The sequence below is a fragment of the Neolamprologus brichardi genome, chromosome 8 (assembly GCF_056152115.1).
Source record: "Neolamprologus brichardi isolate AB-2024 chromosome 8, ASM5615211v1, whole genome shotgun sequence".
Taxonomy (NCBI): Eukaryota; Metazoa; Chordata; class Actinopteri; order Cichliformes; family Cichlidae; genus Neolamprologus; species Neolamprologus brichardi.
The window spans coordinates 1,202,930-1,230,543 of record NC_142111.1 but is presented as its reverse complement, the minus strand read 5'-3'; the positions used below and the strand labels follow the sequence as shown (position 1 = coordinate 1,230,543).

Sequence of the window (27,614 nt, the reverse complement as noted above, 5' to 3'; positions counted from 1 at the left end):
ACTGAGATATTTGAATGCTAATCAATAAACATATCAATCAAAAAAAAAAAATATATATATATATATATATATATATATATATATATATATATATATATATAACCTCAAATTCTGCTTATGCAAATTTTAAAGGAAGATTTCTGCTCTTTAATTAACTCTTACATTACTTAAGTTGTTAAGTTGTTAGACATATGTGTCTGTTCCTTCAGTCGTGTAAAAATCCATCTATTCCAGGTGCAAGTCTACTCCAAAATAACATTTGTACACCCTGAATAGGTACCCATGCTGTATTTGGAAGGGATGTTGGTGTGATAAGCCCACCAGTACTTTAAGTATGGACTTGCATAACGAAATTATTGTTAGGTTAAGTGATTTGTCTTCACCAGCAATAACAATTGACAGACAGTCCCAACAGGCACTAGCTTAACCTCATCAATTATAGCAGCCTGATTTGGTTTGAATAGACCCATGCATCTTACACGGGTAGCATTTTTAAGAATTACCATGAAGCCAATAACCCAGTTATAGTATAAATAGGTCTCTTAAAATAATGCTTTCCTAGTGCAGTGAAAATGAGGTTACATTAAATAAGCTTTCTGTCAACTAATCAAATAAACAGTATTGTTATTATTACATTAGAGTTTACGAAAATCCATATCTTTGATTTAAAGATATGGACAAGATATTTTAAATATAATTAAGAAGGTGCGATTTCATACTTATTGTAACCTTTTATTGAAACCTTGTGTGTATTTTAGGATTTGTATCAATTTTCTTCCATTTAACTGAATCTGGGTCAACATGAGATACGCCAGGCGTTGTTTCTGACATTCCTTTGCCCAGAAATGTTTTTAAGTACTTAAACAGTTAATAAATATATATCACCCACTTCAAAGAAGGCAGCAATAAATTCAAGCTGTTTTAAAAAAGCTAACTTTATACTGTTACAACTGACATTTCCTCCATGTTATGTTGTGGTTGACATAATAGACCTCAGTTTAAGCAAAGGGGAAGATTACGTCTTCTACAAAATGTATTCAGCTTTCAAATAAAATTATCGATTATAAGAACCTTGTAAAGCATGCGCTATTTCACACAACACTAATTTTCTTCTATTTTCAACACAATTTAAAGCATTTTTCCACATGATGGATGTTCTAGTCTGTTTTGCTTTCATTCAATGTTGCAAAAAAAAAATGATAATTTAGTTTAAGGGCTGTGCCATCATCAAAATCCCCATGTGTTACTTGAGGCCCTAAATCGAACAAAGAACATAACTTTACAGTTTCCTCTCTTGAGACATGACTATGAGCCCTGGCACAAGAGAGATTTTTTAGGACATAGAAATGAATGAGGGCTGCAGGCAGGACAGGATGTAACCCAAATAATGCGACTAAAATTGTTTGTCCAAAATTTTCAACCTTGTAAAGGCTTTTCTTACTCCTGCTTTCATAGCTATTTGTAAAGCAAAGATGGAGGCAGTGCTTTTTCTCTCATTCACAGTTCTCTCTCACCCTGTATGTCTGTGCTATGGGTCTGCTAGACCACTGAGGAATTGACAACTCTGACCCAGTTCTCTATGAATCATACCACCATATGCTGCTGTACACACCCTTTGCACTCACCAGCTTGCTTTACCACCCAAACACCTCAAAAAGACAACTAGCAAGCACACACTTCTTTAATCTGATAGCTTTAGTCACAAGGAGGAAACACAGAGACATTGCAGCAGTCTATTGAGGCTGAAGGCAAACGTGGATAGGAAAAACTGCATATTAAATTTAATTATACTTTGAACTATAATCCAAGTCCAGTGTTCCTTGAATTAATTTAGTCCAATTTGATACTGCACCTAAGTCACATAGCCGTGTCTCCCCGTTATAGTGCTAAATACAAGTGTTTTTCTATGTCAAGAGAAAAGTAGAAGTCAAAGACTTCCACTTGCAGCGTAAAGAGAAAATATTGTGCATATGGCCATGTGAGAAAGCTCTCTGACAACTCAGAGTCAGATTTATTGTATATGCCAGCACAAAACCCGTCTTTTGGCATTACAAAACGAAATAAGGAGACATCGTTTCAAAGGCAATGACAGTTATTTTTCTAAATGGCCTTTAGGGCTGTGCGATATGACCAAAATCTCATATTTTATATATATTGTATATCGTATATATCGTAAAATAGTGCATTTTCTGTAAATTCAGTGAATCTCAGGCAAATCGACTTGTGTGAAGTGTTTTCAGTTGGGCGTCGAGTACCTGGAGCCGAGTGTTTTGGCCGATGCATGAAACTATACCTTTTTAGAGGTAATTGGTAACGGACGCCATTTTCTTTGTATTTATTACACGGCATTCTGCGGGGAAGCCTGTACTAACTTTTGAGTCGAACGTTCATTTTGAGCACCTGACGGCTCTTTTTCGCTTCTCATCCGTAAACTCTCTCCTTACTCTTTCACATGATTCTTGTGTCGGTGGTTGAAGAGGTGTTTGAGTCTGAGGTGGGGACCGCTTGGCAGCATAATTTGCATAGTACAAGCTTCTGGTCCGTGTCAGACTTTTCATAGCCAAACCACGTCCATGCTACAGAGGTAGCCCCTCATTTAGGAATAAGATCCTCTAATTGTTTTGACTGGTCCTTCTGTTTGGAACTACCTGGTTCTGCCTCATCTTCACTGGCCATGCTGGTACTCTCTGTGCCTGCATCAACGTGCTGACTGAAGCGCCATTTATAGTCACCTTATGATTTTATTTGAGGTAATTTGCTTGATGCATATTGTGAAATTTGATGTCTGAGAATAATGTACATGATTTTAATTTATTTTGAAAAGTCTCAACAGAATCTTGAGCTTTATTCTGAAAGGGTTATGTGAAAGATAAACAAGCGGACGGCTTGTTTATTTCTGTGGTTATTTTAAATATATTTTAAATATTATTTTAAATATATACTAGCAAGAGAGAACTTTAAGAAAATAATATTGCTATTACAGTGACCATCAAAACAATGAAAAAATATTCTAGTGAACAGCTTATTTTACGACACCACAAAACAAACGATAGTGTAATATGAAACGATAGATGTTTTCATATCATCATCCGATATATATCGTCCTATTGAACAGCGCTAATGTATTTCTAGGTATTTACTAGGGGTGCAACGATACACAAGATTCACGGTTCGGTTCGGTACTTTGGTGTCACGGTTCAATATTTTTTCGATACAAAAAAAATGTTCATGCCTTTTTAATTTGTCATTTATTAAAATTATAAATATATATTTTAACTCAAAAGTACAGTTTTTAAATTTAATGTTGCTGAAACAAAGTAATAAAAAAAATTAATATCTGATTGAGGAATCACTCATCTTTGGAAAAGAGTTTATTACAGAGATACTTCATACTTCACATGAAAACCAAAATAGTTCCAAACGCCACATCTGAATGAGGGTGGGGGGGGTTCAATTTGCCATGTTGCAACGAGCTTAACTTCTGTCTCGCTAGCTTGCCCTGCGCTCAGTGAATCTGCGTTCGACTACTCCGCCTAGGCTGGACTGTCGAGCGCAGATCCACTGAGCGCTCAACACAGACAGCACCGTCAGAAGGAAAGTTGATAAAATAAATTAAAAATTTTGTATTGTTCAATACATATGCGTACCTAACCGAAAGCACTGTATCGAACGGTTCAATATCGATACGAGTATCGTTGCACCCCTAGTAATTACCTTTTAAGATGCAAAATTTTGAGAGGATAGCATCTAAAGGAATCATGCAAACGTGATGTGCTAAGGTGTGCATCACACAATTACTGCAAACTGGGCTGAATTTAATGCTGGAAAGCAAGCTTGTTTTCTACCTGATGTGGTTTTGATAGTTGCTGCCAGAAGTCTTAATTTTTTCAGAATTAGAGGAAGTTATGCAAACAAAATAAATCAGGATTCAGTTCTAATCGTAGCATTCTAATTCAAGGAATTCTGTTGGGTTAAGAGCACAGGTTTGTGATTGGCTCTCATCATATCTAAAGGGCAGAAGTTTTAATGTTTTAATTAGTTTGAGATTTGCGCAACTCAATATTAAATCAGAAGTTCCCCAAAGTATGCTTAAGTACTGCGTAAGTAACTTTAAGTAGTGTGTCATTTCAAGGGAATTTTGCAAAAAAACAAAACAGCAATATTTCCCATTGTACATTGAAAATACACTGCACTTTTCAGGGCACAGGCCATGTTATGAAGTGGATTAATCTTGCCTTTTTGCACCTTTATATTTTTATATATTTATTTAGTATTCATTATGCTGATGTGCATAGGTGCTCTATTATTCAGTGTTATTTTACAAATGTAAATTTTATAAGGACTTTTCTCCATCACCATCCCCCCAAAACCCAAATACATCATTAGTATCAAAATTTGCAAGCCTATGTCATCTTATAATTATATTATATATTTTAGGAAAGGACTGTTTCTTTTCCTGTAGAATATAACAGCAAGATTAATTACACAGTACCTAAAATCACATGTGCATTTACTTTTAATATAATTATTTATTCTTGTCTGTAAAATACATGATTATATGCAGTACATACAATTACTTACACAATACTTGCACCTTGCATAATTTGCACCTCTTTACACCTCGTTATGTAACACTTAAAAATGCATTCACTAAAATAACTTACAGATTATTTAAAATTACTTGAAGACTATTCAGATTCACTTACAGTATTTTTATTTCTTTTCTTGTGTAACCTAATTTGTTACCCTCTATCCTAGCATGCCTACCTTTGGGTTTTTGTAGGTAACTTAAATTACATTGGAGTTTCAAATAAAATACAAATAAAATAAAAATATATTTAATTAAGGTTAATTATACCCCTTTTTTGAAATATTGGTATTGTTCCATAATCTCTAATTACATAAAAAAATAATAGAACACTTTAAGTTTAAGGCGAGTTTTTTCAAGTGATGGAACGTAATAGAAGCTGCTCAATAGCAAAGCTGAGTATAATCAATCTCAGCGAATCTCTTTTTTATATATCTGTTTCAGTGCACTGAGAAGCCAATTGCATGAAAACAGCCATCTGTCTTCTACCAGACTAAATAAAAAGGGGAGTCAAAGAATCATTACTTAAATGTGCAAGCTATTCAGTGTTTGAATAACAGTGATTAAATACATTTGGGCATTGGAAGTACCATCAGTCAGTGAGTCCCACTACATGGTATTGCAGCAGCACTAACATTAAAACTAAAATTCAATTTCAGAAACTGTTCCCAAAAGAAGTTCCATATGTTGTTTCTGAAAGCTGTTATCACGACCTCCCATGAAGCACCAGCTTCCATGGATGTTGTTTTCTGGGCTTTTCTTTTTGTTCCAGTTATAGCTTTTACTTATTTCTAAATTTTACTTAAAAACTGAAAGGCTTTTGTTTTCTCAGGCTACTAAGAAATTTTGAACTTAATCAAATTTCAACTAATTGCAGGTTCAAGTTTACCCACTGATTGTTTTCTTTTAAAACACACTTTTCTATGATCTTTTCAACTTTTAGTTTCGAAACAAATCTCAGTGTTGTTCAGACGTGTGGAAAAAGTTGTTTCCAACATCTTGGGCTTTGGTAATATTTTTATGTTAACATCTTTTATTTATAAGTTATGGGGCAAAAATGATCCCAATACGTTCAGAAGGGTCATAGATTGTCACAAAAAAAAACATGCAGCACATTTACCAACACATTAAAGCATTAAAAGCTTTAATTCCGTAATTGAGACTTGCACTTCTCAAAACTTATAAAGTGTACAAAATATCAGTCTTATTATCAAATCTGACACTGATGACACAATTCAAAGTTCTTTTCTGCACATGAATATACCTGACATCAAGTGTCAGAACAAAAGCAGGAGAAAGCCCAGCATTACCAAATGTGAGGAGAGTCACAGATTCCATCATGTTAATATATTCCATCAGACATTTAACCTGAAAAATAGCCAAGGATAAAGAGGAACAAAATACATTTAATCCTGTTGCATAAGAACTATTCATAAATGTGCAGGAAACACTGAGACAGAGACAGCACTCCATAATCGCTTTTTCTCCACCTCTGGGGCAACAAAGTGATTAAATTCATTAAATCGCTTCACGTAATTGCAGCTCATCTATGGCAGAGTAAATATTCAATTAATAGTGCCTTTTTAATAACTGTGATTCCTTCAGTCCATCGCACATAGCCGCATGCTGTCATTAATTAAAATTTATCTTTGGAGGTCAATTAAATTCCCTCTAACTGTGTATCAGTCATAATACATGGCAACATTAAATTTTATTAAAAGGCAAGTTCATCTTTCAGCCCCGTGATAGACTGACGACAGGATGTACCCCACCTCTCGCCCTATGGCAGCTGAAATAGGCTCCAGTTCATACATTTATTGTGTATTGGAAGATGGGGAGAAGGGGTTAGGGAAGGTAATCTTTTTCATTGGCTAGCACTTGGATAGAAAGTAGGCTTAAGCTGTCGCCATGTTGAGGTGGCAAGCTGAGCCGCAGCAAGCCCAGGTGGAAGCTCTTTACCAGTCTCTGTAGCATGTTTGGCCAAGGTTGACTGGCTGCCAAACAACCAGAGACAGAGCAGGGATGAATCAGCACTGACAAGGTGAAGCTAGCTTTGTGTTCACCGGTTGACAGCTCAGGTGCTCAGAGAGATGGAGACACAACAGATTACATTTAGGCCACTGCAGAAACAGAGAAGGGGAGATAAAGGAAAAATAGAAAGAGTAAAAAAGCAGACAGCCCAAAAGCGCTTTTGGACTGTAGAAACTTTTCTCAGAAATAAATGAGAAAGTTGGACAATCAAGGCTTGTGTGTGAGTTGTGTGGTTTTAGAACCACCACTTAGCAGGTAGCTTATGATGGCTTGTAGTTACGTTTTATAATTAAGCAACTTATGAAAGTCAGTCTTTTCTTAAGTGAAACTTAACTTTGGTTGCATTAATCTGTAAAGTACTGATTGTCTGACTGAGTTTATTGTCAGTATATCCCAAAAAGTTGATTCTGTTCATGTGGACATGGCATTTTCAGTGAGAGAAATGCTTTGTCACTCATCCATGTGACTTCTTCAGACTCAGCTGAATGCAGGTTTTCCCAACCTCATAAACATTACATTTTCATAATGACTGAACCTAGCACCACTGACCAATTCGTTCACTTCATTCCACATATTTCACATACAATGGTCAGTACTACAAGCAGAAACATGGGTCTGCCATGGATTCCCAGTTTTACCCATTGAAATGTCGCAGCAAAATGTTGAAGAAAAGCACTGAGTTTTTTAAATGGACTAACAATGAGGTGAAGTTGTTGCTGCGAGTAACACAAAAGTACAAAGTTGCAAAAGCGAGTGAGAATGAAAGAATTTTAAGAAAAGCAATCTGGAGCATTTACAAACTGATATTAATCTTTAATAGATTGAGAGCAAACAAAACAACTGCTGTGCATCTTAGTTTAATTGGTCACAGGACTGCATCGCATGACTAAAATGTGTCATCGTTTTCGAAAAGGCTCCGTGTTCACTGTCCACACTGCGTCGCGAAAACGGCGTTTTCAAATGTATCCGAGAGCGTTTTTGAAACGCTGCCTTTTCCTTGACTGAAAACGGTGTCTCAGTGTGGATGGAAGGCCAAAATAGAGAGAAAAAGATGCGTATTAGTGTGGACATGGCCTTAGATCCACTGGAGCACAAACTGGGTGTTATCAGGGTGCTACAACCCAAAGCGAACACCATTCCCACAGATACAGACCCCAGGGAAGCAGAACAACATCATATCAAGGCCCTAGACAACTGAGACTGAAGAAGTTGCTTGGATGACTGACGAAACGTTTCTACCACTGAAAACGCCACCCCCAGATTAACTGAATTCGTTTTGGGGGATTTTCTTACCTGGATGATTGAGCATATATCAAGACCTTGTCAATATATATTTTGATGTTACGTCAAACCCAAAAACTGCTTTCTTTTAAACCTAACAAATATATTATTTGTACTTAATGAAACCATTCAGGGTCATTTTGATGCCACTATTAAATAATTTAAATAAAAGCACAGCTATCCAGCTGAGAGATGTCTCCAGCATGTCCTGAGTCTGCCTGACACACTTGACCTAGAATACCCAGGAAGCAGAGGCAAAGAGTAGCAGCTGTACTCTGGGCTCGTGTCTCTCCCTCTTTCTCTCTCTCTCCCTCTTATCTGTCCTTTTCTCAGGCCTTGTTGTGGCTCCTCTGCTATCTGTTATCCAAAGCACAGTTAGCTACGTGATGTACTAGTACGTGATTCTGATTCTCTGTAAGAGCATCACACACAAATCTGTTCCCATGATAATGTTGGAAGATGTGTATAACTGAAACTCACGGGATTGCCCCGGTGAGTAGTCGCATTGATGTTCACTGTGTATATTATTGCTTCCTTGCAAGTAAATAAACTTGGAACTCACTACTCTGTGTGTCTCACTTCATAAGGGAATTTTTCTAACACCTTGGTCCTTCGAGGCAGATTTAAACAACTCTCCTGTTAATTTCTGCCAACGCTGACCAATACCGTGCATGGGGCGGGGGAGGTCTGGGACTCCTGTAATACCCTGAGCTGTCAATCATAAAGTGTGGTCAGGCTGACAGCAGGAAAGTACCGGGGGAGTGACCGAATCCATAGTTTGTTCATCAGGACACTGGAGAGTAAGAAATGGTCAGGGACCACTACAAAACCCTGTGCTGTACAGGTAGGTTAAAACCTTGAATGACAGATCTGGGACTCACGGGAGCAATGGTCAGAAGCCATTAAAAAACTGCGATCCACTGGGTTGTTCATATGAAACTAGCATAATAAATAAAATACACAATTTAAAAACAAAACAAAATAACGTAAAACAAAAAACTTGTAAGATAGGTAGTAACTGTAGTAAGCCAAAGCCAGACCAAAAAGATTTTTCCGTATTGCATCTATTTCTCCCACAACAATCTCTAATGCTAGCACTAAGCTGCCCGCAGATGACATAGCCACCGCCTTTCCATGTGTACTATGTACAGGGCTCGCAAAATCGCTAGCCCGACGTCCCGGGGCTAGCGATTTTCCCAGTCGGGCTACCAAAATCAATCTCTGCCCTGCCCGTCAGGCTATCATAGGAAGGAAAAATATATGTCAATGCTTTTGCATTCTTTCAGCAATGTAGCTGGGTAATTATGTCATTGGCATCGGTGAGCCAGAATTTGCGCTTGTTTTTTGCTTTCACTTTGCAATCGCGCAAACTGTGCATAGAGAGCGACAGCACTGATTGGTGAGTGACGATCATTTTCGCACCAATTCCTCTGACATCATCTTATCAATCGTTAGCTTACTATGCAAACATGACAAGTGAAATCTCCCGCAGCTTAAACATGTGAGAGGTTGATCGCGCTGAGAATCGCTGAGCGTTATGTGAGTACTTGTGTAAAAACAGCAGGATATATATTTTAGTTCTGCTGAGCCAAATAAGACAGGTCAGGGTGAAGAAGTGACAGCCAAAGAAAAGCTTACCACAAAACGGAAAAGTTATGACAAATCAGACTATAAGGAAAAAAGAAAGTGCAGCTTTATGGTTTCATGGGCAAAAGAATTTCTGTGGCTGCAATATGACGAGCTAAATAACCAGGTCTACACATAAGTGGTCCACAGGTGCGCATTCGCTGTCAAAATAAAAAGAGCGCACAAGATAAGAAGTTGCAACGCGTGTTTGCATACATAAGATTTTCTGGAGGAGGACAGACATTTGTTTAGAACTCTTAAAGATGTCGAAGAAGCTCCTTTAAGCAGTTACTTTGGTGTTCCTCCACCTCCAAAGAAATGTCAGAAGGAGTCCAAACCACAAAAGAAGCGCGTATTCTCGGAAAAGTGGTTGCAGGAGGTGAGCTGGCTTCAAACAAATGATGAATGCACAGAGATGTGGTGCAGAATGTGCTGTGAAAATCCCACTCTAGCGGACAAAAACGGCCTTTTATATGGACGCAAACGCGCGTTGCAACTTCTTATCTGGTGCGCGTCTTTTATTTTGACATCGAATGCACACATGCGGACCACTTTTGTACACCCGTGTAAATAACATAATGTTCTGCCGGGTGTGTTGTTGGTTTTCCTTCGATTTCTGAGTCGACAAGCGCATTTATTACTGGGACCAGTAATTTTAAGAAAGGCCCCCGTTAGAACCCATGAGAAATGCAAGAAATGCATTATTGATCAGTCTGCAATATCTTTCCCGGAACAAACACCAATTGCAAATAACATACTAAAAAGAAACCTGAAAAATCAGTTTAGAACAGCGTACTATGTTGCAAAGAGTGAACTACCACTGGCAAAATTTATCAGTCTTTGCAAACTTAAAAAAGCAAATGGCCTCGATCTTGGTTCCACTTGCCTCTTACCCTGACTTCAGTGGAAATTTCAAATTCAGGATCTGACACAGACTGATTCATGTTCTACACAGTTCTTACAAGTTCATAGAAATGTCTGTTCAATTAGAACCAAGTATTTGAGTTGATGATTGTAATTTTTATACAATGTTGTAATTTGTTTTTCAACAATTTTTTGATTAATGTTTTGTTTCCTTTACAATATTATACTTTAATGTATAATACTGTAACGGAAACAAAACAGGAAACAAAACATCAATAAAAAAAATTGCTCTCTTTTTTATTCGGGCTACTTAAATTTATTTTGGGCTACCAAAAACTGAAGAGTCCCTGCCCGAAGGGCTACCAGGGATTTTGAAATTTTGCGAGCCCTGATGTAGCAATGCAAACAACCTTTGCCACGCCAACAACTTCATCTCCCCCATCAATTTTTTGATGTCAAACAGGGAAATCAGAGGACAGGCAGAGGCCAGGACAAAGCAAGGATAGGGGTGGAAATTGGGCATGGGACTGCACTGAAAGGAAAAAAGGCAGGAGAGATGATGATCATCAAGATAAGTGGGAAGGAAGACTAGATGGAAGAAGTCAAAGGAAGGAACCTACCTAACCTAACTTTGCTGGTTGTAGGTAAGCCAATAACTTTTCTTTGTGACAACTACTTATACTGTAATCACAAAAGAAGATGTTGGTCGTATACCTCTGTCTAAAACAACCAGGTGGTGTGTTCGGAGTTGTGTCCCATAAACCTCCTAGGGTGGGACTTAATGGCAAAATCGGTCCTGTACCTACGCAGAGAGGAATGCGTGCACAAAGAACAGACAAGGCTCAGTGCATGTGGTACACATCAGAAACAACACCAAATTATTGGTAGAGTTAGGCACCTCAGGACTAGCCAGTGTTGTGGAATCCTTGCATAAGCTAGCGCTACGTAGGGCACCACAAAATGCAGACAAACTTGACCCTGCTCACATACACTGCACCATGTATTATAAACATTCACTGGGGCCTGACACAAAGTATGAAAAGCAATTTGTTAAAGAAAAATCCACAACACTGCTGTTGAAACTTTGTTATTGGGATGACACAGGTCGCACAGACCTGCAAACTCAGAGACACTGGTAAACTATGTTACAAGTGACTGGATGTCCCACATGTGTCTAAACCACACACAGGAAAATGGGGCGACCTCGGGCGATCGCAGTTATGTGTGACAATGCCACAGACTGGGAGCTGTTCCCACGCTGCCCTGGCAAACAATTTTTGCCATCACTGGTGGCATATGTATCTTTGTTAAACTGTACAAACTCAGCAACAAAAGCAGTGCACTTAAAGGAGATAAACCAAAACTGACAACCTTTTGATGTTATGCTTGTCACGACAGAGGGAAACCCACTTTGCTGAAATCCCATAAATCCTCAGTAAATGAGGGGTGTTTCCCTGAGCTTCATGTTCGTCAGACCCACACACCATTATAAATTATTTGTCACCGAAAGTATTTTTCTGTAACCCAAATTGGTATGACCCGTTTCTGACCCACACAATGTGCCCATGTGTGGATTACCTTTGGCAAACCTGATCTGGGCCAACAAAGGGCCGCCATTCTTTGTGGTATGTGGGCCATGTATAAGTTGTGTGCAGCCATGGGCCAGTTGCAGACACACTGCTGGCCCTGTGCTGGCCCAGAACAGGTTCAGCTCTGGCCCCAAATGTCAGCCTAATGTGTACCTTAATCAAGCCATGTAATAACAACATGTGCTGGAACATAATAGTGCAAAAGTAGCATGACGAAACTCTGTTCAGACAGTGAATGGACTGATTCTTATATAGCACTTTTCTGCTCTCCTGGATTACTCAAAGTGCTCTATCACACTCTTAACATGCAGATGTGAGGAGCCAGTTAGTGGATCGAACCACTAGCGATCAGTAGATGCCCTGCTCTACCTACTGAGCTACAGCCACATAAACATGAGTAAACCCTCACTAGGTTTTGGATAAAGTGTACACTCACAAACTTGTCAAACCTGCATTTGAGACATTGGCTATCATAGCAGTATAGTATTGCCACATCCGACACCAGTCAGTCAGAAGTGCCAGCTTGATGGCGGATTTGGGCCAGACCTGTTTTCTATAAGCCTGGGCCACATAAACCAAACCACAATTGGGCCAGATATGGCATGCTATCACATAAACAGTGCCATCTACACCAGACCTGGCCCGTATTTGGATGACATACCACTTACCATGCCAGAAGTCAGCCAGCAGTGCCGGCTTGACACCAGCCAGACCTGTCTGCTATGTGGGAAATATCTTTTCTCTTTGTGCCCGATCCATAATGGGCAAAGCAAGGCTTTGTGAAACATGGGAACATTGGAAGCATTTCTGCAAAATTCTAACATACTGAGAAAAAATTGCTATATTCATTGTAATAATCACACAGGTTTCCAACAGCTTTTGGGCTCAGTCGACTTTGTAAAAGTTGTAAAAGTTTAAAATTGTTTTGTTAATTTAGGTTTTTAGGAGCTTGTGTCATCGGGTTTACTCCACACACTGTCGAGTAAAGGTAGAAGCTGGCATAGCGTTAGGTTTTGTGTAATTGATTCATTAATCTAAAAATATATATTTAAAAAAACGAACACTCACTTGTGCTGACACACCGTTGACAAATGAGTTTACACTCATTTGTTGATGCCTTAAGAAGAAAAAAAAAACAGACGGCACTAATGCTACTGGGTTTGCAGTGGTTATGTTAACAGATACAATTACTGCCCACACATGGCCATATCATCTCTCTGTGCAATTCTCTGATTTAACTGCATTAACAGAAGTTCTTGAATGGGCAAAACAGAAAAAGTTAACTGTCGACACCAGGGATATCAAACTTATTTTAAATCAAGGGGCACACACAGGCCATTCTGATCTTATTTGTCCCAGACCAGTGAACCTCCAATTTATGCCAGTATACAGAAATTTACTTTAAACATTATGTCTTTCTACATTATAACAAAATACGGCTGTGGTAAATGAAAGAAATCTGCCAGCATTACTCTTTCCAAGCAAAAGCTTATCATGTGATTCTATTTGTTGATTTCAGTTGTATTTGATACTGTTCATCCATACCTGGTGGTCTGAAAGCTCTTAGATTTCAAAATAAATTCCTTAATTATCAAATGGCTGGGTCAAAGAGCTGGGTTCTCTTCCCACTTTTACCTTGTATTGATAAAACAAAAGACATTATTATAAAGACATTTGACCCTAAAGGTATATGGATAGATGGTTTAATATGTAAGAAACATTGTGTATGTTTCTGTTCCGTGTCCTGTGTACTGTTTGTTTGTATATTTGTCTTTTTGGCTGCTGTTACAACCAAATTTCCCCTTGTGGGACAATTAAAGGATTATTCTATTCTATTCTTCTTTAAATGGAAAAACCATGTTAGACTTTGTTTTCCTCGCAGTTTTTCACATTTTGGGAAAGGAAAGGTGTTTTGATGACCCCAGATCTTTGATGTTTTTTGAAGGGAAATACATAGATACGTAGCCATTGGCCTAGTCATGTCTCAGTAGGAGGAGGTACCTATAATAAATTAAACCTTTACAAATTAATAAAAAAAATGTTAAGCCCCAAAGAAATATCTTATAGAGGTAAGCAGATGTATACCTAAACTAGAGCCATTTTCCAAGTAGGAAGTAGAAACAGAACTCTCCCATTTCATAAGGCACGTATTATAAAATAAATGTAATGGTGTAGAGATGGACCGATCCGATATTACGTATCGGTATCGGTCCGATACTGATGTAAATTACTGGATCGGATATCGGAGAGAAATAAAAAATGTAATCCGATCCATTAAATATCAAAAAAGCACCTCACAAAACTTGCGACACGGCGTAACTTGCCTCATAACCGTTGCACGTCGGAGCAGTGTGCATCACGTGATAGAGCGGCTGTTTGTATTTGTAGCCTCACTACCAAACCAGCATTTCATCTCCGAGGAAGTTTTCCCAGACAGAAGTAAAGCAAGTGTGTAAGTTCGTCTCTGAATGTTTGTAAAGCATTCCCACGTTAAGCTTAACAACCGATATATGGAGCGAGTGCCTCTTCTCTCCCCCTCCCTCTCCTGTTGCTACTTCAATCATGAAAGTGATCAATGATCAGCTTTTTCTGTTGCGACTCCGTCTCTCTTCTTTGTTTTTGGTCCACTTTTCAGCTGCTGGTTTCCTCCAGAAAGAGGAAACCAGCAGCTGAACAACAGCAGCACGTTTAAGCTTGATAAGCTGTTGTTAGAATTTATTTAATATTACTTTCTACACCAGGATCTTTTTCTACGCAGCTGACGGCTGGTAACTGTGCAGGGGCGGATCTAGCAAAGTTTAGCCAGGGGGGCCGATAGGGCATGTATAGAAGTCCATTACTGTATATAGTAACTGTTAAGTCTAATATAAGCTAGTAAGCTATAGTACTTTTTCCTTTGGGAAGGTACCATCTGTGCAGTCTGCAATTCTGTTGAAGAAAGATGTTGAATCTATTTAATTTTTCTTGAAAAATAATTTAATTCTGTGCATTTTTTTCCACACTGCATCAAATTAAAGTTGATTACGTCGATTAAGCATCATGAGGTGGGGGGTGGTTCCCTTTTTTTTTTTTTGCTGGGAGTTTGCAACCCTATTAGTTAGGTTGCTTAATATTTCTGCTAAGTACTCTTTAAAGTACCAGAATAGGGAGGATGGAGCAGGTTTAAGTTTATTAGATTGATCAGTTTTGCTGAACTATGAAATATTTTGGGCACAGTGTATTTTTTACATACAGGTATAACAGAATAGCTTTAGTGTTGTTGTTTATTTAAACTTGAGTATGAACTTATACAAAATGCAGCAAGATATTAAAAAAACAGTTTTATTGATTAAAAAACACTATATCGGATTCATATCGGTATCGGCAGATATCCAAATTTATGATATCGGTATCGGACATAAAAAAGTGGTATCGTGCCATCTCTATAATGGTGGCTAACATTTCCCACCCCAAACTAACACTCCAGTACATAGCACATACTCACATGAGAAAAGACTCTAAACATAACAAATGCTGAAGAGGTATTAGAAATAGAGACAGGTTACGCTGACAAAAATAAATTGTGTTTTGGACTGCCTCCAAAACTAATGTTTATAGGTGTGCTGTGTGCACCTGCTAGGCCAACCTTGGTTACATCACCTTTTCGACTGAGATCAGGTAATGGTCCAGCAGTTGTTTAGAAGCACTTCACTGCCCCTCAGGGAGATCAGTAAATCTCTTGATTATTTGTGCCCACCTGTAAAACCCCAACCCCCTCTTAATGCTAAAGGTTATCATGGAAATTTCACCTGTTTTTATAGGAATGGGCAAGGCCAGTACCTGCATGACCTAAGCTGGTGCAATGTCACCTATAACATTACCTGAGCCACTTCCCCTTACAACAGGATTGGTTTGTAAACCATACCACCAGAAGGGCTAATGTGTGGTGGATCATAAACTGACAGCTAGACTCCCCTCTGAAAGGAAAGAAACCTGTGCAACTTTTCTGAAGACAGAGTAGTATAGTTTTAGATGTGTTACTGGCAGAGAAGGCGGGGCGGGGGATATGCAGGATGTAAATAGGGCTTATATTGACACTGCAGACAGTACGGAAGTGTAAAGCAATAATGACAGGAGCGAGATAAGCCTGATGTATTAGCAGAAAAACAATACACTGCATATTGTAAACTATGATGTAGGGGTGTAGCATAAACAGGTGGGAATGATAGAAAAATGATTAAAGCTCAGCAACACTCTTTAAAATTAAAGCTCTTTACAGCTAAAGGAATGAATCTCTATCGCTCTGTTCCTCTAATAGGTCTATTTCTCAGACCTTGTTGTGTCCCCCCTGCTATCTGTTATCATGTAGCTAACTGTTTCTCTATAAGCGCATCACACACATATCTGTTCCCAGGATAACACTGGATGAAGTGTATAAATGAAAGTCACTGGATTGCCCCAGCAAGCACTCGTATAGACATTTGCTTCCTTGCAAGTAAATAGACGCATTGGAACTCACTACTCTGTGTGTCTCACTTCATAAGAGAATCATTTCATTTCTAACAGATAGTTAACCTCTGCCACTTTGGGTAGCAACTCGTTGCAGTTGGGAGTGCTAATTCTCATGTCAGCTGCTTCACATTAAGCAGCAAACCACCCGAGTACAATGAAGTAATTGCTCAGTGAAGCCAACCGAACCACATATTTTGACTCCACCACACCCGACACCCTCTGCTCCTTTGCTGTGTCTAGAAATTGTGAAAAATTCTAAACAGAAACACTGACAAAGCCCTAGCAGAGCCCAACACCTCCCAGAAGAAGACTGGAAACAGCTAAAAAAAAAAATACACTACAGGCAGTTAAAGCAAGCAGTTTGCCTAATGCTTTGCTTAGGGTGTGCTGGCATGCAACAGGATGAACAATCATATGCTACCTTCACGTCTGCATTTTTGGGGAGCAAACGCAACTTTTTTGAGTAGATTTTCCAGCCAAGCTTGGGACAGTTACAGATGCAGGTGAGGTTTTTCTCAGTCCAAGGAGGGTCATTGCCAGGCAGACTGAGGCTTGCAGCACCAGGTACATGTGTATGGCGTTATTTTTGTGCCACTATTCTGAGTGCACGTAAAAAAGGTTTGCAGGTGCAAGTGTTGCATTTTGAGGAGAAATTTATTTTGAGCGAAGAAAAGCTGAATTTGAGTGAACAAAATTCATTGCTGCGTGCAAAAAAATGTATTTCAGTGTTTGCTATTATCCACACACACACACACACACACAATAGCAGCCCCTCTCGCTCAGTTTTTGTATTTGCGCTCTCAACATTTCTGCCCGTGCGCGCTCAATTCTTTCTCTACACCGTTATAGTTGTGCCACAAAACCAGCCAATCAGTCTTGGATGCAAAAATATCTGATTGGCTGTTCTGGTCTCCAATCAGCTCGAAATGACGAAATGCAGTATCCCAGAATCCATTTCGTCCAAAACTCAAACGAGGCAGTGGCGGAGGAACACAGAGTGGTGGAGTTTGAAATATTACTCTGTCTGGGTCACAAAATAAACTTTTAAGATATTTTCATGCGAGAATGGTGCTGTGTAAACTTCAAATATCTGCTCGATTCATCAAGACATTACATATTTCCATAAGTGCTCTAACGTTTCGGATATGCCTGTTACCCAGTTGACCAGGTGGTCACTCGGGTTAAACATAATATATAAGGTCGAACTGACAAAAAAAAATCACCAACTACACCACCAGGTATTATAGGAAAAAAGCTTTTGAACTAAAACAAATGCTGTTGTGACAGTGATGTACACTGTCTTGTTGGTATATATGCATGATTTGTATCACCTTCATGTTTCCAAACCGATATCATGAGCAGCAGCTTTTACAGCTTTGGCTCCAGCAAACATCAGCTGATACTAGAAATTAATTTTAAATAAATTCTAACAACAGCTTATCAAACTTGAACGTGCTGTTGTTGTTTAGCACAACATCTGCTGGTTTCCTGTTTCTGGTGCAAAGTGGGAGATAAAAAAAACAAGAGAGACAATCAGCAGATCATTGATCAGTTTCATGATTGAAGTAGCAACAGGAGAGGGAGGGGAGAGAATGAGGGGAGAAGAGGCAGCTGTGCAGCGTAAAGACAGAATAACTCCAGCTTTGTCTTTTTTTCATTCTAGCTGAAGTTTGGGACTAATCGTGTTCCTTTTCCACTCAATACGGATGTATTGTAATTGGTCCAGCCCAGAGCTGATAATGACCAATTGGCTAATCCACCACCTTTCCTTGTTTATACCGTTACAAAAACCAACAAACATAAAAATGAAAAAATCACCATCGGCCCAACGGGCAGTCCAGCTATGCTGGAGGGTAACAGGCATCTCCGAAAACGTTAGAGCACTTATGCAAATATGTGATGTCTTGATGAATCGAACAGATTTGAAGTTTACACAGAAACATTCTCACATGAAAATAAAAAAGTTTTGGACGAAATGGATTCTGGGATATTGCATTTCGTCATTTCGAGCTGATTGGAGACCAGAACAGCCAATCAGATATTTTTTCATCCAAGTCTGTGATTGGCTGGTTTTGTGGCACAACTATAACGGTGTAGAGAGAGAGTTGAGTGCACAAGGGCAGAAATGTTGAGAGCAAATGCAAAAACTGAGCGAGAGGGGCTGCTATTGTGTGTGTGTATGGATAATAGCAAACACTGAAATACATTTTTTTGCATGCAGCAATGAATTTTGTTCACTCAAATTCAGCTTTTCTTCGCTCAAAATAAATTTCTCCTCAAAATGCAACACTTGCACCCGCAAACATTTTTTTACGTGCGCTCAATTTTTTTTTTTTTACGTGCGCTCAGAATAGTGGCACAAAAATAACGCCATACATGTATGGCATGACCAGAGCATACCCCAGCTGTCTCAACTGGATCTGGCAACATTTCCTAATAACTATCAGTCTTCATCCAAATGATGAATGCAGAGATCTCTATGACCTGTGGCAAATTTTAACTAAAGAAGTAGTTCTATTTATTTATTGGGTGCTGGTGACTGGTTTTGGCTAGGACCTGAAAAGATTCTTAAACACTAATCAATCAGTAATAGAATGTGGCATCATTAAAAATAAATTTCAAAGTCATAAAAACTCTTATTTTACCCCCAAAACATCCAAAGGGTCAAACAAAATACGGCACCCCAACAGTGATGGTGCCTTAAACTTAACAAAGTTGGTTTTGTATGCAAGTATGCCTAATGTTAATTATTGTTATGTTTTATTATTATTATTGTTTGCTACAGTCTTCAGAGACATTAAAATGCAGATATTCCTTCAAGAATAATCACCTGTTTAGGACGAAGACAGAACCACACCTATGGGCAACTTGGATTCACCAATTAACATAACTCCACTAACTGCATGTTACTTTTGGAAAAAGCTAGAGTAACTGGAGAAAAGTCACACAAAAATGTGGAGAACATGCAAACAGGTAAAGAACAAACAGGGAGAACAGGAAAAGAAATGCAACAACATAGCAGCATCTCTCAAATTTAGTGCCTTTATTTTAAAACTAACAGGTTTAGCACTATTGGAGATTTTTGCTGTGAGAGTGGGCTTCTGACAGTTTATTCACAATCAATCTCTTTCCAGAGGTCTTTGCATGCTATGATCAACATGGTTCCCACCTCTGAAAAATTTGTGTTTACCTTCATGACCAAATTCAAAAGAGCGAATAAACAATAAACTCACCAACCAAAACTGACTTAACAAACAAAACCAAAAAGTTAGTGGAAGCTGTCATTTTAGATGCAAAACATATTGTTTTCCATGTTACATTATGTGGATTGCAGTTTTGTTTTTTCGCTTTTTTTTTTTTTTGTTTGTTTGTTTAATTTTTTTCTTGCATTTGGAAAATAGTTCCAATAGCCTCATAAGTAGGGATGGGTATTGATAAGATTTTCACAATTCCGATTCCATTTTCGAATCTGTTTAACGATTCAATTCTTTATTATCTTATCGATTCTTATTTTTTAAAAAAGGAGAACACTAAGGTCGATTAGCTTAGAACTTTGTTTTATAGCTTCTCTTTGAACAAGATAGAAATTTAAGAGTAACATGGCCTTACAAACCCAACAGTGAGATCTTAAGAGATCCACAGCCTACGGCTCTTCAATGGGGTGTCACAGGGTCCCCAGGAAAAAAAATTGTAAATGTAAAATAATAAAATAAATATTCTTCTGTAGCAATAACAAAGTATAACATAAATTATTCTGTAGCAATTACACAAGAATATCCAGTAATGTCCCTGCCTACAATTAAACACATTCACTTACCGAAAATCGAGGGCATTTGCTGTGGCAAATAGTGATGGGATTTCCGGCTCTTTTTAGAGAACCGGCTCTTTAGGTTGTCTTGTTGCTTTAATTAATTTATTATTAACAATAATATAAAATTATGTACAAAAGGAATTACTAATGTAAAAAAAAAAGTGGTTTTATTTATATATGTTTATATATAAATATATGTGGTGGCCCCTAGAGACAAAGCACGTACAAACTCCAAAACACATTTCTAGCATGAACTAAACTTCCAAAACAGAGCTACCTCGATCACTTAAATTACACAATTGAAAGCATGTGTGTATTGTTTGTGTATTTATATACAAGCATTCATATATGGTCAAATAATTAAAAAAAAAAAAAAAAAGTTCATTTACCTGTTATTACCACACACCAAATCCGGTCGTTGGTACTTCCTGGCTTGTGTAGCCACTAGGTAACAAAAGCTCAACACTGCCCCCTAGCATCCTGGAGCACTTCTGTTGTGTTTTGTACGTGTTTTGGAGTTTGTACATGCTTTGTCTCTAAGGGCCACCATAAATATACTTTTATTTATTCACTCCACATAAAATGTAATAAATAAATCATATAATACAAAAACGAACTATTCACAGTTCAACTTTTAACTATTTAAATTTTCAGCTTTTTCCTTTTAAACCAATTTAAAGTGAAACAACACAACACACTGCAAACCACAACACAATTAAATATAAATTAAAATATGAAAACAAAAAGAAGATGCACATTCTCTGTCATATGGACCTGTATGAATAAACTTTCTGAATCCTTTATCATCCGCAACTGAAAATAGTTGTGGATGATTACTATACCTTTGTAATGTGACGTTGTTGTCTCTGGCTCTCTTTCTCTGTCTCTCCCTCCCGCTCTGTTCCTGTGCTACTGCGAGTGTAACTACCGCCCCTCCCCCCTCTTCCCAGCGCAAAGCACAAGGCTCGCATGCAGAGTGACGCGGAAAAAAAGTGCGAGAGAGAGGCTGAGAGAAAGGAAAAAAAAAAAAACCACGGCTCACGATAAGGAGCCGGCTCGTGTCGTTCACGTCAAAGATACGCTCTAAGAGCCATTTCGTTCGCGACCGACACATCACTAGTGGCAAATGGGTGCAAGCCTATTACTACAAACTTAGTCACTGCTCGGTGACATTGGTCTATCCTGGCCTGAAAGGAGACGCTAACGGTAGACTGCAGCGAGAACTGCCAGCATCTGAGCCAACCAAACTGTCTCTTTCATCATGGTCACCTAAATGCACAGTAATGGCAGGTTTTGTAATAAGGCAGATCGCGCTAACATAATATGCACTGTTAGTTGATTATTTACCTGCCGCATTAACGGGAGAGGACGTGCAAACGTTACCGCTGCTGCTGGGTTGAGATTCACGAGTCCGGAGCGGAATTAAAAACACGACATTCATTTAAGGTCATCGCGTGTTTTGTGAGCAAATGCTTTTGCATATTCGTAGTGTTTCCTCGCTTAAATGAAATATCTACTTTGCAAATATTGCAAGTTGCCCTGTTGTCATCCGTTCTCATAAAGTATAACCAAACTTTTGAGCGTTTGAGCCGCTTAGGCGCCGTGTTTCCTGCCAGGTAAATGACACTCCGCAACGTGGTGACGTCATTCGGGGCGACTGGAATCGATAAGGGAATCGTTTGCAAAAATGGCAAACGATTCCAAGGAATTGAAACAGTGGGAACCGGTTCTCAACAAGAACCGGGTTTCCATACCCATCCCTATTCATAAGCATCACATTATGTTAGCAATTAGTTTTTATATTATATTAAAACTAGATTGCACACATGGATGTTATGTATTCAAGTTCATTTGGTTAGGAAAGTCTCAGGGTTGCCTGCCCCTTACTGATTAACCACAACCAATTTCCTTTCGCATATAAGTTTTGCAAGACATGTACAATGCAACTGCCTATTGTAATCACAGGGTTCACAACCAATCCTTGTTTCTCTGTGTGCAGATGGCTCTACAATGGATTCTAAATAATTAAAATGATTAAAAATCAAGGAAAACACTTTATTTCGAGATCTGTTAGATGAAGACATCTACTGTAGCAGTATACGATAGGTGATAATCTGCAATGCATCCCGTTTGCACTATCACTGCCCAAGGCTAACACTGTACTCTGCTAGAATATAAACATAACAACTAATCATAGCATTCATTTCAGAATGCAAGTGTGCATTTTTGAAAGCACACCATCTGTGAATTCTTCTTAATTAGCTGCTGTCATATGGCACATGATCAAAAAGAGTCCTGTCCTTGTACACCACTGTACAGGGAAGATCGCAAGAGAAACCACTGACTAAAGCACTGTTAGGCTGCAGGATATCAACTGTGAAGCTTTTAAGATAAAGTCACAGCTTTTCTTGAGCCAGAACATAAGGGTTGTGTATTGCTGAATGGATGAAGTGAGCTGCATTTTATCTTAAGGAGCTTGCATTGTCTGCCAACATAAACAACAGTTGGTAGCACTGATCAGGGACACACACCTTGTCAAGTTGTACAACAGAAACCAACACAATAGCATTAGATGAATGTAGTGCGACATCATAGAGGTGCAACGAGCATACAAAAGAAAGAATCGACAAAGCACCAGCATCCATCAAGCAGACAACATAGAAAAACATTAACATATGCTTCTTTACCTTGCGTCTGCCAGTGTTCAGCTTTATGGGTGTAAGGAAGGGGTCGAAGATCATGTGGCTGGTCTCGATGTTCACTGGCGACTGCCTCTTCCCTACTGAGCATAGGTTCCAGGCTGAATTTACCAGCCCCCAGAATGATGGCACTGCAACACAAAAAACAAGAGCAGGTGATCATCTGCACTGATGAGATAGCGAGACCTTTGCACAGAGGTCACACAGTAATGGCTAGGGATGGGACTTTAGAATTGATTCTTGTTGAGAACTGGATCCCAGTAGTTCACTTATGGAGTTGTTAGTCTGCTTGCCTGTTCATTCCACTTATGTGTTACATTTTCACTTTAATAGTAGTGATGTCTACAGCATGGATATGGGCATTTGTTTTTATTTTTATTCTACAAAAGGATGAGAGTGTGATGGTGAAGTGCAAACTGCAGTTGTTTCAGCACAGAAATAACTGCATTATGCTACTAACACAACTTAGGCTCTTTGCAAGTGTCTGTACAGATAGCATGCTAACAATAAGCTAGAGAAGAACCCAGAGTGATGTTAAAGCAGCCAGACCCTGAACTTCAAAAGGTAACAAACACATAAGCAGTCAGCCTGCAGCCTCTGTTTGTACTCTTACAATCATCAGACAGTGTGCTTGACATCATTTTATGGAGAAACACAAAAGTACTATAAATTATACATTTTCCCCAGCAATTAAGTAAAGAACTGCATTACTTAAGAACAGAATAATATGTGTAATACATTACTTTTTTTGAGTACTGGCCCCCAACACTGATTACACCAACCTCAAACAAGCGCAAACATTTGACCACACAGCATGTAATTAACTTGCATGAATATAATAATAATAATAATAATGGATTGGATTTATATAGCGCTTTTCAAGGCACCCAAAGCGCTTTACAATGCCACTATTCATTCACTCTCACATTCACACACTGGTGGAGGCAGCTACGGTTGCAGCTACAGCTGCCCTGGGGCAGACTGACAGAAGCGAGGCTGCCATATCGCACCATCGGCCCCTCTGGCCAACACCAGTAGGCGGTAGGGTAAAGTGTCTTGCCCAAGGACACAAGGACCAGGACAGAGAGCCTGGGGATCGAACCGGCGACCTTCCGGTTACAGATACGCTTCCCAACCCCCTGAGCCACGGTCACCCCGTCAATATAATGTCTTTATGCTGCTTGGTAACTTTCAAAGCGGAACCAGAGAACCTAATGAGATTCAATAAGGAATTGAATTGGTAAGTGATACCAATAATGGAATCGGAATAACTATGTTCGTATCAACTCCCATTCCTAGTACTGGCCAATGAGTTTGAGCATTTTTTATAACACAAAACTGCCAAACTCACAGTAAGAGAAATATAATTAGTAAGCTTTAACTGCTGTGTGCTTTTGATATCTGATAGAAAAACCTAAATGCTGATTGCTTGTAAATTCTAAAGTTTAAATTCAAATTCTAAAATGACGAGCTTTGCAAAGATTTATAATTTTTATTAACACACTTTCACATATACTTTAATATATATCCACACATAAAAGATGGACATATTATATAGAGAGCATTGCACACAACTGCATGGCGATAACGGGTTAACGAGCAAACTGCGCTAACGCGTTGACACCATGCAGCCCCATGCACGGGGCAATCTGCACTAACTCGATATGGCGTTAATGTCATTTTAACAAGATTAACGCTGACAGCACTAGTAAAAAGTAGTCAGAAAAAAACTACTCAAGTAAAGTAAAGGTACTTTTCTACTTAAGTACAGTAGCAAAGTATTTACTTCATTACTTCCCACATCAGGCAAGCACAAGTAACTGAGGTGACTGAGATGAAAAAATGGGATTAAGAACATACAAAGCTAGACTAAAATCCATTTTTAAATTAATAATGGGTCAAATAGCTGTAGTAATGACAGGATTATGCTGTCGGATTCATTCCCATCATCAGGAACAGGGTGATTGTATCCAAACTGAAGCAGCCAAATACAAGGTCTGTAAATGGCTTCAAAAAGGTCTGTGGTTTATGCATCCTCAAGGGTGCATAAACCACAGACTGCTGTGATAGGAATTCTAGTCCTAGTTGATATACAAATGGAGCCTATTGAAAATCACACTCAACCACCAATCTCTGCAACATAAATAAAGGATGCAACGTGCTACCACTAGTGAGTAAGGACAAAGTAAAGGTTAGAGTAATGCGCAACACTATACTCGGGGTCAAGTTTAGTGGCATAGTGTATCTACACAGGATTTATATCCACTAGTTTATTCTGGTGTGGTTTAGAGTATGCTGTGACTTCTGCCTGTAGCCCAGTCAGCACCACACTGTTATCATATAGCCAGTCAGGAACTGAGTCTGGATGTTGTTTCAAAGTGATCTTAAGCATAACTGTGGTCATACTGATCAATGAACATTTAATTTCCAAAAAATATAAAATAATATATAATTCAATTGCATGAGTACATATGTTTTGAATGAAACTTAACTAGAACCTGATAACATTATGTGTTCAATTAATGTAATCTATCTGTTTATTGAATTGAGCGTGGTGTAATTGAAGGGCAGATTTTCAGCAACAGAAACATTGACTGTTTAGGAATTACAGCCGGTTTTATACATTTTCCCACAATAAGACAAACAGAACGAGCCCACTGGTTATATTTACATGACAGTCCCTTTTACAACAACACTTACGATCATAACAGGATAAGAATAAAGGAGACATTCTTACAGAGCCATAATCTCAACATATAGTGAAGGTGTGGGTGGATGGATGAGGAGCCTCTACTGTGAATGTAAGTAAGAAAGAAGTATAATTGATTGGGAGCTCTGCTTCTCAAAAATTCAGGCACCTTTGCTAACAAACAGCATACTTACTATACCAGTGTCTGCTGAGCCAGCCTTGGGACCTTATCTTCAAATAGGTTAAATAACATCCTATTTATAAGACTACATTTAATACCTAAGTTCAAGCAAAGATTGGACCAAAATAAATTGTGCTGAATATGAGTAATATGTTTCAGATTGCTTAAAATCACTTGAGTGATCATTCTGGGTTAATGATATTCCAGACTACTTTATTTTTTTGTTCATGTTGTAGAAATTTTAAATCTCATTAGCACTGTTGTACTGTTCAACACTGCAATTAAAATGTAGTCAGATTAGAAAGAAGAATCTCAAGCCTTTCTGTTGAATATGGAGAAAGAGGAGTTTAAAGACTTTTAGAGCACCAGCAAATCCTTTCGCATTAGGTAAACATTAATGATCCCATATTGTACCACTTTAAGACATATTAATGTTAATGTCACATGTCCCCAGAATATTTATTCCAAGTTTTAAATCGAACAGGAATGGGACACTGTGCCTTCCAACCTTCTCTCTAAGTCATAGTTTATTTTTACATGCATCTGAATTCTCAGCACGGTCATTTGTCTGACAAATTTACATACACATTACAATCTCACAGTTAAAACATCCAATTATACTATCAAAGCCAACAATTACATGAATTATATTAGTCATCAACTCAATTGTCCTATTCCTGTGGAGACATCACAAAGTAATTACCAGTGTTTTCAGCTATTCAAGCGATTGGAAAACGTAAAGGTGTTAGTTTGTTAAATTTAACATATGTCCGTTGCTGTACTTGCTGCCACATACCTTTTTTGATATGTTACCAGAGCTGCTACATTTTTTGTTTTAGGAACCAAGCAAGCAAAAAAAGATGAAAGAACACAGGGTGTATGACTAGAATATATAACAACTTTTAGTTTGATTCAGAATACGCATATACCAAAGTGAGACAAACAAACTTACTGGTTGTGTGCTCTGCAGGGTAAAATTACAGTTTTCTTTTTCAGTGGCATGTGGTCATTTTAATGAGCAGAACAACTTAGTTCCTATTTAGAAAAAACTGTCTTACCTTACCAAACTGCCCAACATGCCCCAAAATGCCCCAGTGGACCATTACGGCTTTTGCTATAGGTCAACTTGATTGTCATTGTTTATTTGATCTTTATTTTATTTTTATTTATTTTTTTCACTTTTAAGTTGTTACAATTAGAACAGACCAGACCTACTACAGAACAATATGATTAACTTCCTAGACTGGAGTTGTAAAGTAATTGAATACTATGAACATATATTTGAAGGAACAGACTTTATTCCGTGTGACAGATCAGTTATACGGTATGAGATTAACAAGAAGAGGTTTTTAGAATATCAACACCTGAATGGGGCTCTGGTGGCCCTTGGGAGGTGTTTTTCTGGCAGCTGCGTGTGGCGGGGCTGGAGGAAGGTCTGATTTATACCACATCTCTGAATCTATGCCTCGCCACAATAATATGGCAGATGTGCACAGATATTTAGTATGGATTTTTATAAGTATGTGTGCACCTTGCTATACTATGTAAAAGTTAGTTAGCCAAAAATGAATGCTTTGTAATGCTTCTGGAAAACAAAACAAAAAAGGTTAAACAAATTGTGATCCAGTCTGAGTGAATGTGAAATTTTATTTTTTGATTTCCATATTAACCTTTTAACAAAATGGTGTTGGGATTTTTAAAGTAAAAAAATGGTTGGAAGGTCCAAGCCTAGGTGAAAATGAATGCTGAAGTTGAATGCAATTG

The 27,614-nt window shown here is 38.4% G+C and overlaps 1 protein-coding gene across 4 annotated transcripts in view; it reads right to left on the bottom strand.

Moving 5' to 3' along the window:
* Positions 1 to 27,614, bottom strand: part of ca10a (carbonic anhydrase 10 (inactive)a) — a 259,344-nt gene that overhangs the window by 134,407 nt on the left and 97,323 nt on the right. For 3 of the 4 annotated variants that reach the window (XM_006801661.3, XM_087845236.1, XM_087845237.1), the window contains one exon: positions 22,969 to 23,111. In XM_006801661.3, the coding sequence (XP_006801724.1) occupies positions 22,969 to 23,111 (143 nt within the window). Of the gene's footprint in view, positions 1 to 22,968; positions 23,112 to 26,802; positions 26,839 to 27,614 lie in introns of those variants that run through there. The other variant, XM_035912456.2, reaches the window with a different exon arrangement.